The sequence below is a fragment of the Eschrichtius robustus genome, chromosome 5 (assembly GCF_028021215.1).
Source record: "Eschrichtius robustus isolate mEscRob2 chromosome 5, mEscRob2.pri, whole genome shotgun sequence".
NCBI classification, from domain to species: Eukaryota; Metazoa; Chordata; class Mammalia; order Artiodactyla; family Eschrichtiidae; genus Eschrichtius; species Eschrichtius robustus.
In genome coordinates, this window is record NC_090828.1 from 19,073,159 (window position 1) to 19,083,726 (window position 10,568).

General features: G+C 56.9%; 1 protein-coding gene across 1 annotated transcript; it reads left to right on the forward strand.

The window, feature by feature from the left end:
* The first annotated feature begins 2,809 nt into the window (after positions 1-2,809).
* CRYBA2 (crystallin beta A2) lies at positions 2,810-5,798 on the forward strand. Its single transcript, XM_068543775.1, has 4 exons — positions 2,810-2,970; positions 3,749-3,890; positions 5,028-5,170; positions 5,651-5,798. The coding sequence occupies exons 1-4, from the start codon at positions 2,810-2,812 to the stop codon at positions 5,796-5,798; spliced, it is 594 nt and encodes a 197-aa protein (XP_068399876.1).
* The last annotated feature ends 4,770 nt before the right edge of the window (positions 5,799-10,568 follow it).

Here is a 10,568-nt window from a genome sequence, read left to right on the forward strand (position 1 = left end):
TCGCCACCGGCGCCCCTCCCGACCTCAGCCTCAGATCAACTCCCCCTTCCTTTCCCCGCCCCCCGTCCCCACCTCTCCGGCGTTCTACCCAGAGCGGCCCGCGCGCCCCCCCTGGTGGCCGTATACAGAATTGCTGGATAGAGATGGGGGAGGAAGAGAGAAGGAAGGGAAGAGATTCGGTCCCTCACTTCTCACCGCTGCGATAGCCCTAACTTGTGAAACCGAGACAAACTGCCGGGTCACGAACAGCCCAGGACTGTTTCTTGCCTCCCTCGATAGCTTGAATTTCCCCTTTTTGGGTTTGGGGAAAATTATACCCTATTTGTCCAAACCCCCTCTAGCATAGGGAGTCGGGACTGCGCATGGTTCTGACCACATCAGCAGTCAAACCTGGTCGTGGCTGTCCCTGCTCTGACTTAAAACCTCCAAACTGGGCTTTACTCTCTATGTTATAGGGCCTTGTACTTTTGGCATTCACCTTCACACACGTTGTGATCCTTGACAGCAATTACTCACCAGTGAAAAGAGAGACTCAAGGGAGACTCCAATTTCCCCCAGTGCCTGTTCAGGGGTGGGGAGGTCGGGGGGATGTGCAAACCATCACCCCCCACTCTCACTGGAGAATTTCCTCTACACCCCTTCCCCCATGGACATCTGGCCCAACCTGACCACCCTGTTCACTCATTCATTCCAGAAGTTTTATTGAGCACCTACTATGTGTCCAGTACTGTGCTAGGTTGGAGGATAACAACTGAAAACGAGACTGACACAGCCCCTGCCCCTTTAAATGGAGCTTACAGTCTAGTACAAAAGGAAACACTCAGTACAGCCATACACAAAGGATGAAAAAGACAACTTTACAGAGTAATAAATGCTATAAAGAAAATAGGGTGATGTGATGGACAGTAAATGCCAGGAACAGCATCACCCAGGTGGTAAAAGAGGAGCCAGCATGCCAAGATCTTGTGACTAAGACGCTCCAGGTAACAGGAGCAACAAATGCAAAGGCTCTGAGGCTGGAGTGAGCTTGGCAGTTGGGAGAAAGCATAGAAGCCAGCATAACTAGACTTCCGGATTTGGGGCAGCTGCATCTGGCCTGTGAGCCCTTTTAGTCCCAGGAGGTTGGGTGGAAAGAGCACTGGCTTTGGAGTCAAAAGGTCTAAATTCTAATCTTGCTCTGACACTAGCTAGCCATGTGGATTTGGAAAAGGCCCTGTACCTCCCAAGCCTCAATTTCCACATCTGTTCACCATAACCTACCACTTTGGACTGTTGAGTTTATAAAAGAAGCACTTGGCTCATGGGAACAACAAAATATTAGTTTCCTTCTTACTCACCCCTCCGCTTCTGCTGGAATACCCCCTCCATTAAGGAACACTCACAATTTTGCCAGAAGCCTTTGCGTCTCCTTGACAGCCATGATGGTTAGGAAATTCTGTTGCAAGTTGTGAGGAAATTTCCTCCCTAGAACTTCCCTGGGCCCCCAAGCCTTTCCCCCTAAATTTCTCCCTCCCCACACCCTACCTTCCCCCCTCCCCCCACCGTACAAGGCAGTGGGATTGGGGGTAAGAGCCTAAGACCTACAGTCAAAACAGAAACCCAGGTTCACACCTCAGCTGGGCCGCTTCTCAGCTGTGACACCTCCCCGACTGCGTTCCGGTACCCTTCTGGGCCGCAGGATCATCTGTGAAATGCAAGGCAATAACACCGCCTGCCTCAACTGGTCGGTGCTACAATTAGCTGAGATCACGCACGTAAAAGCTCTGAGTAGAGGGTCTGGCCCGAACTAGGCGCTCAATAATCAGCTGCTAGATCTCAGGCTGACGTCGTGGCCGGAGGCCCCAAAACTGGGAGCTCTGTCTGGTGGCTGGGAGCGCCACGGTTCCGGCCGCGCTGAAGTTGAAATGTTCTTCCTACTTGCGGTAGCGAGCCACTCCCTGAACGCTTTGCAAATCCGTGCCTTCCCTTGGGAGGTTTACGTTTCCCGCACTCAGCGCCGCCTTGCGGCGAGTCCTGGTCATCGCCTCTTCTCAGCACCTCTGCGCAAGAAAACTTCGGGAGCTCAGCACCGGGTCTGGGGACTCGATCTTGGGAAGAAACGGGCCGCGATGGCCCACCCTCCAGGGAAAAGAGGGCTGAGGGTCGTGAGGAAAGTCTCTTATGGGGAACCTTGTCTACTTCCTCCCTAGCGTCGCCCCAAAGAGAGGCCTCGACCTCTAAAGAAAAGGAGTTTAGACGCTGGGAAGAACTTCTGCATCTCGAGCCAGGAAAGCGCGGTTTTAGCGGGGTGGCCACCGGGTGGCCTGGTACCTCTATCCCTGAAGGTCTCGGCCTGGCTCAGGCCCCCCAGAAAGAAAAAGCGGAGTCAGCCTCGGCTGTGGCGAGCTCCGGACATGTGTCTCAGCACTTTCTATTGTAATCCCCGAGGGCTGGGGCCAGGTCAGCGGTTGCGGGAAAGGCCGCGGCTCCCCCGGGGACACCAGAGCTGACCGCAGCTTGCCCGCTGACTCAGCTCTCCCCCACCCCAGCGGGAGAGGGTGCGGAGAGGGGGCGAGGCCTGGTATAAAGCCCCGCACGCCCAGCTCGCGCGCAGCCTCTCCGCTTCCGTCAGTACCGCGCTCACCCACCCGGTGAATACTCGGTGCTGGGGCGGGGTCTCTTCGGCCGGGGGAGGGCGAGATGGGGAAAAGCCGCTAGCAGCCAGGGTCCAGCCCGCGGTCCTTCACCTCCCATCGGGGTTGGGCGGGCCTGGGCGGGGAGTGGGCTCTCGAGACGCTGAGCGCTTGGTCCCGTCCCTGTCTGCAGCGGCATGAGCAGCGCCCCCGCGCAGGGCCCAGCGCCCGCCAGCCTCACGCTTTGGGATGAGGAGGACTTCCAGGGCCGCCGCTGCCGGCTGCTGAGTGACTGCGCCAACATCGGCGAGCGCGTAGGCCTGCGCCGGGTGCGCTCGGTCAAGGTGGAAAATGGCGCGTGAGTGTTGCCCCGGCCGCGGTTGGGCTGGGTTGGGGGGCGCCAGGCTCCCCTGGCGCAAGCTCCGAGACTGGGTCCTCGGCTCCCAGTCCTCCATTCCCCAGACTGTATGTAAGCCCTGCCTGAGAGAGACCCAGCAACATGGAACATACCTAGGCTTCCTCAAAACTCCCCACCTGCCCCAAAACAAATCATGAGAAAGACTGTATCCTCGTGTGAGCTAAAGGGATAAAGGCGAGAAGCGACCCTTTGCGGGACTCCGTGGGGCCAGCCTGAACCCTGAAGGCGTTCCCAGTGTAATTCTGTCCCTTCCAAAATTAGATGGCTCTAAGCTTCGTTTAGCAAAAGAAGCCAAATCCCTTCCGCTCGCCCCACCCTGGTCTCCTAGAGACTGGGACCCTCAAGAAAGCTGAGGCCCCTGAGCTATTGCAGTTTGTTGCTATCACAGGTTGCTACCGCAGGTTAGGGGGGTTCCTACACCTACCTTTGCAGGGGCCAAAATCCTTGCGGTAGGAGTGCTTGGTCGGGTGATCTTCGTAGATTGGAAAATTCCTTCCAGCCTGGGGGCCCTGAGCTGGAAGCCTGGACCCCTCAAGCCCCAGATAGCAGCCGGCTTAGGGTCTTTAGCCTCTAGAGGGGCTGGGTTGCCTTGTGATGGGTGTGTTAGGGGAAAGGCCTTGGGTGGAGACAAAGATCGGTTTTGTAGCAAGCAAGGGGGAGGGGGAGGAATGAATGAGGCTGGGGCAGATGCCTCGAAGCTTCCATTATCTTTCCCCAGTTGGGTGGCCTTCGAGTACCCCGACTTCCAGGGACAGCAGTTCATTCTGGAGAAGGGTGACTATCCTCGCTGGAGTGCCTGGAGCGGCAGTGGCGGCCACCACAGCGACCAGCTGCTGTCCTTCCGGCCAGTGCTCTGCGCGGTGAGCACGGCCCTCCCCCTCCTCCTCTGCATCCCAGCTCCTAGCTCCAGGCCCTGGCCCCACCACGGCACCTGGAAAGACCATCCACTCACTGTATAGGGGGTGTAAACACAACTCCTAGATGGGTGGGAGTGGCATTACTTCCCAGAACCAGAGAGGTCTCAGAAATTTTGGAACGTGGGCCTAAGCCAGGCATCGGAAATCAGCACCACGGACAGCCCCGAGACCGTGCCAGTCTTGAGCCCCGTTCCTCACACCCAGTCATCCGCACGTGTCAGCGAGCGCTTCTGTTGTCACACAGCACTGTGAGGTGGGGTGACTGCTCTTAACCTCATACATAAGTGTGGAAATGGGGCTCAGAGGGCAAAGTGATTTGACCCTGGTCACAAAGGTTAACATGAGAATAGAACTCAATCAGGGATCAAGGCTGAGGAGGGGTTAGTCTCTGTGTGTATGTTTGGGGGGCAAGGGTTGGAAATGAATCAAATACACTGGAGGGGAGGATCTCAAGTCCCATTTCTGCTGATTTATCTACCCTACTGGTGAGGCCTGGGGCTGTGTGGTGGAGGACAGAAAGCAGGTGCTGCCTCAGCCCAGTTTTTCCATCCCAGGAGGCCAAGGAGCCCTGCAGGGGGAAGGCCCTGGGGCAATGGGAGCCCAGACTCAACAAACACTGATGCCCCGGCCTGTACATTCTGACTTTGCTCTCCACCCTTCTCTGGGTCCTACCCTATGAGAAGCTATGCCCAGGGTGCTGGGCAGGGGATTGATAGTCAGTGCTTCCTTAGGGAAACTGTCTTGTTTAGTGGACCAGATTTCTCTCAGGACCTCTGATTTTCCTCCTGCAAAACATGTCCATGTCAAAAGATGCTCTCTATCCCTGACCTGGAAGTGTCTCTGGGAACAACCCCCTCAGTCTCACCACCTCAATCCAAAGCCATAGAAGGGACCAGGCTGGGGACCTCTGAGCATCCCAGCTTCCCAGACTGATATGGAGCTGATGGAGTGAACTCTGGGTGTGTTTATGGACCCTGTGTCTTTACAGCTTATGCTGGGCAGAGTGCTGGGGGAGTCGGGCTGAGAATGTATCCTCTTTGGAGGGCTTGACCTGTCCACCCCTACCTCCTTGTGCCTCAGAACCACAGCGACAGCCGTGTGACACTGTTTGAGGGGGAAAACTTCCAGGGCTGCAAGTTTGAACTCAATGATGACTACCCATCCTTGCCTTCCATGGGCTGGGCCAGCAAGGATGTGGGTTCCCTCAAAGTCAGCTCTGGAGCGTGAGTCCTGGGACTGGAACAGGGAAGAAGAGCAGGGAGGCAGTGGGGACCAGGGAGGAGGGTGGGGAAAAGTGATGGGGGTGCTAATAGACACAGTAAAGAGAGACATTGGGGGCTAGGGGACAGGGGGAGTGAGGTCATGGGAGACTGAGAGGCAAGGGGAAGTGAGATGGTGGAGACAGACTGGGAGGGATGGGGCAGGTAATAGGAGAATGAGTCAGGGGGGCAACGTGGGGTAGAGGAAGGGATTGAAAACATGGGTGAGGGGGCAATGGAGGGTGGGAATAGGAGACAAGATGAAGAAGGTGTTAGGAAGACCTGGAGCAGTGGACAGGGCAGGGAGAGATCCATGTAGGGAAAACCGAAGCCATGGTTTTGGAGCTGGGGTTTGGGAGCTGAGAAAGGAGGACCAGCCATGGAGGACATCGGTGGGGGTGGGGGCAGAGCCTACTTACCACCCCTGTGCCTTCACTGGCCTAGGTGGGTGGCCTACCAGTACCCAGGCTACCGGGGCTACCAGTATGTACTGGAGCAGGACCGCCACAGCGGGGAGTTCCGTAACTACAGTGAATTCGGCACGCAGGCCCACACCGGGCAGCTGCAGTCCATTCGGAGAGTCCAGCACTAAGCTCCACAGCCCCGGCGCTTCCCCTGAGGACCCTCAATAAAGGCTCCTGAACCTGCCTGCCCCTCTTGCCTCCTTTTTGGTGTCTTGCTTTGCAATCTCCATCCTTATCCTTCTGAGGGTCCTTCTCTGCCAACGCTCCCCTCCCCTCTGGCTCCAGGACCCTTGACTATGGAGCATACACTGGCTTAGGATGTATGTGGCTGATGGGTCTGAGATGAAAATGCTGGTAAGAATCCTGGGGATCCTGTTAAATGCAACCAGCCCCACACCTCTCCTTGGTAAAGGCCTATCAGCTTGGACCAGGGGTACCGCTAGCCCAGATAGTTCCTTTGCCATCCTCTGGTTTGGGCGCACATAGCTCCACGGCAGGGCTCATAGCTGAATTTCAACGTTCACACACCCCCCTGGGCCAGGCACCATCATTTGGGGCAGGACCTCCTTAACTCTGTGCAGGAGCCCTGCTGGGTTCCTCTCTAACCCCCACCCCTACCTTTTCCAGCCTTTATCTTCACCCTGGCTCCCTATCCAACCTAAGGGAAGCTTGCACCCATTTCCCAGCTTTGTAGAATCTCCGCCTTATAGAGGAGCAAGGGTGTGAGAGGGGTAATTGCTGGGAGGTCCCACTGCCTCCTAGGGGAGATGTCCTCTCTCTGAGCCAAGCCCTAGACCCTTTGAATAACAATCCCTCGTGGTATTGAGCTCCAGCATTTATTGTACAAAGCATTTGCATACCTTGCCTCTCAGCTGTCTCAAACAACTCCCTCTTCATTCTTCCTCTTCCTCCCCACTCTTCAGAGGACTAGTGAGCTGGAGAGGCCACCCCTGAGCCACTGACCACAGTGAGCCTGGGTTCTGGGGCAGGTGGTAGAAGCCCACAGCCATGGTGGGGTTGAGTGCGGCAGCAGCCATCAGAGTCCGTGGCACCAATGTGGCTTCTTTCCAGCTCCCTCTTTGGCTCAGTTTATGATAATCTCACCCACATAGGCAGGGCCTTCAAGGCCCTTGGGAGGCCCTTCATCTTGTCCCTCAGGGATGCTTGAGTTTTCAAGCCCCTGGTGGACCTATCCATGGGGAGGGGTGGCCCAGATCATTGCCCCAGCCCAGGGGAGTCAAAGCGATGTTGGAGAAAAGTCAGATTTGGACCTGGGCATTTCCCAGGGGCCCAGCTGTGCACAGTCAGGCATCTGCTCCCTTGGGAAGAGTCCTGGACCAGAAGTCAGAACACCTGGGACCCATTCACATAGCATCCCCCAGCCTCAATTCCCTCACCTGTAAACTGGGGCTATTGAGTCCTGCCTTGTCTCTATCACAGGGTTGTTGTGAGGATTCAAGGAGAACTCCCTGAAAATGCTTGTGGTTCAGAAAAGCACTAGGGCAGTTACCATTGGACCTCCCTTCCCTGACCCTCCCCATGGATCTCAGGGTTGGGTCAGGGGACCAAGGACAGAGTTCTAGGTGGGGTATGAATTCTGCTTTATACCTAGATGGGTTCTAAAGTCCATGGCCCCTGTCACGTTTGATGCTCCTAATAGCTTCCATTCTTCCTCCATTTCACCAATGAAGAAACTGGAGCTTCTCTGAGAGGGAGAAGCCTTGATGAGGTCATCCACTTAATTGGTGACAAAGCCAGGACCTGAACACAGGGCTCCAGACCCCAAATCCAGGCTGTTAGCCGGAGACTGACCTGAGCTGTGACCAAAAGCCTCAGGCCTCAGAAGAGCCCCAAATCTTTGTGGGCTCCAGAGGAGCCTGGGGTTCCTGCGTGGTCACAGGCTCCTAACTGTCCCCTTGGGGGCATGGTAATAGTAACAACATCTAAATATATGCAGCTTTGTCTGAGCACTCAGCATGTGTTATATAAGCCTAATAATTCTGTATGGTTGGTACTATAATCCCCATTTTACAGATGAAGAGACTAAGGTACAGAGGTTATGTAACTTCCCCAAAAGCCACACAACTAGGAAATGGGGGATCTGGAGTTGAACGCAGACCCAGACAAACTGGCCTCAGGGCCCAGCAGCCCATCTCCACACTGTCTGTATTGGGGGCAGGCAGTGGGCAAAGGGAGATCCGGTATCTACCATCAGCTGAGCTGCCCTCCCTCCAGGAAGGTCCATGGTTACAAGGACCACCCATCAAGATGCCTTCAGGAACTGGCAGTGTGACCCTGACCAGGGCACGCCCTGTCTCTAGGTCTCAGTGTCCCCACCTGTACAATGAAGGAGTTGGGGGAGCTAATATTTGTTGCAGCCTTTGCCAGCATGGACCTTCTAGGTTTTCTTAGACCCACGGGTCCAACTCTGCTCCCCACATCAGCAAATAAGGAGGGGGTGCACAGAGACCAGGCTGGGCCTGAGTGTTTTCACCTTCCTACCCTCCTTCTATTCTGGGCAGGCTGATGGTCTGCAGAACACGGTGGGGCTCACACCCAGCCAGGTGGGAGGAGGATGGCAGGGAAGCTGCCTGGACTTGCTCATTGGCTGCACTCAGCCAAAGGCCAAAGGGGACGGAGGAGGTCATCTCCTTTCCAGTGGTGCAGCCAAGATCCAGGTGACGTAGTGGTATGCCCCTCACTCCCTCACAAACTCTTCCCAGAGCCCACCTACACCTCAGTCCCTGAGTCCTCAGTGAGGCGGGGGTGGGGGCAGAGCCTGAGCTGTCGATCCTTCATCAGCTCAGAGCTGGGATGTCCGGATAGACTCCCACTCTAAGCGCCTCTCCCTTCTGCCTCAGCCTTCCACTCAGAGCATTAGTGGGTGAAACTTGCTGCCTCCCCACTCTTGCAACTCTGGCCTCCTGTTCCTCATTTTCTATCTGGGGAAGTGACAAGAAAGCATGAAGGAGAGGGGGTGAGACCTCAGCCGGACCCTCAAGACCCTCTGCTCCCTCAAAGCCCTGAGTTTTGTCCCCAGGGAGCATCCCAACCTCTCATCTTTCCCCCACCAGATTCCACCTCCACGTCCTGAAGCCTCCACCCCTGTCTCTTTAGGATCCTCTAGGGTCCTGGGATCCCCCCATTTTCCCCTAGACTTGCCTCCCACACTCCTCCTTGGTTCCTTCTGATTTTTGTACCCTCCACCAGCAAGGAGGAACACCCCAGCCATTATAGCAAGTGAAGAATGCAAGAGGCCCCACAGAAACCCCTCCCCCAGCTGGACTTCCCAGCCATCCTCAGTCAGGCAACGCAGGACCAGGAATCCTGCAGAAAACCTGCCCACTTCCATCCAAGTGCCCTGAAGTCCCAGGCCTCCTCACCTCCTGAAGTCAAGCAGTGGGAGAGAAAGGCCTTGAGATTACCAATTCTGACCAGAGTCACCAGGTGCTGCATGGCTGCAGGTGGGCTCCTGTCCCAGAGACTCATCTTCAGCCAGCATCCCTCCTTAGTGTGCCCCTCCAGAGCCAGGAAGCCCCACAGGTACCCAGAGACTCCAGGCCACCTGGGAACCACATCAGCTTTGCTAATACCCCTCTTTGCCCCTTTCTTGGAGTGTATTTACTTCCACTCCCCCTGGGTTGGGGACCTTGTACGGTGCACCTGTTTTAACTCCTCTACTCCTACTAGAGCAAGGTGCCAACTGCAGCCTAGTTCTGGGATAATCAGGATGGGAATAGTTGTGAGGGTAGATGGTAAGCTGGGATGACAAGGGATGGGGAAAGATAGAAGAAAAATGGTTGGGGGTGGGGGGTGGAAGGCGGATCACGAGCCTACCACTTGCCACAAATTAGTGAGAACAAACGAATGAGAAAAGGAAGGGAAAGAGAGAGATGGGATGGAGAGGTAGAGAGGAGACAGAAGGGGAGATGGGAGGAGGAGGGACTAGATGGAAGAAGAAGGAGAGACCTAAAAAGGGGGAGGAAAGGCAAGCCACTAAAAGTTGTGCGGGAGACGCCCCAGCGCTGGCCCAGAGGCCTGGGAGCCCCGGAAAGGCAGGAAACCGGGGAAAACAAGAGGGAGACAGGGAAGGAGATCGGGTCTCCAGGGAAGAGCAGAGAGTGGGAGAGGAGGAGGAGGGAGGAGTAGCGGGGATGGAGGAAGGGGGGTAGATAAAGGGAGCAACGGCTGCCGACCGGGAGCGCAGCGACAGAAGAGAGGGAGGGAAGCGGAAATTTAAAAGTGAAGATGCAGATAACGCAGCCTGGAGACGGGAACCCGGGTGGGGGTGGGGTGGGGGAGGGGAGGAGAGTGGAGCGGTGAGGTGGGGGGGGAAATGGGTGAGAAGGAGGGAGCCCCCACCCCGTTGTGGCCCCGGGGGTCCGAGGTGGGGCCGGGTACCCCGCCCCATTCCTGTTTGCTCAGAGTCAGGGAGGCGGAAAAGAAATGGGCTCCTGACCCCTGTCAGAGCGCGAGGCCTAGGCCCATCCCCCGCGCGTCTCCCGGGTTGCGGGGTGCGGGGGACTGCCGGGTGCGCTTGGCCGCCGCGCGGCAAGTCGGAGACTTTATTGCGATGGGGCGATAAGAGGGGCGGGGGCGGGGTCCGGGGGGCCCGAGGCTGCAGCTCTTTAATTAAAACGGAAATTGCGGCCCCTGCCCGCGCGGGGGCCCGGAGGGTTCCGAGCAGCCTGGTAGCTGGGAGCATCGCTCCAGGACCCCTCCATCCCCCGCCACACCCGGGCAGCCCCCTCCCGCCAGGCCTTGCTGGACCCAGCGCCTTCTCCCTGTCACCCGCTGTCGCCTCGGGCGGGGATCGGTGCCCCGGAGCGCAAAGCCTGACGCGATCCCCCTCTCCCACCCCCCCACCCCCACCTCCCACCGCCCAGGCCCTGGCGGCG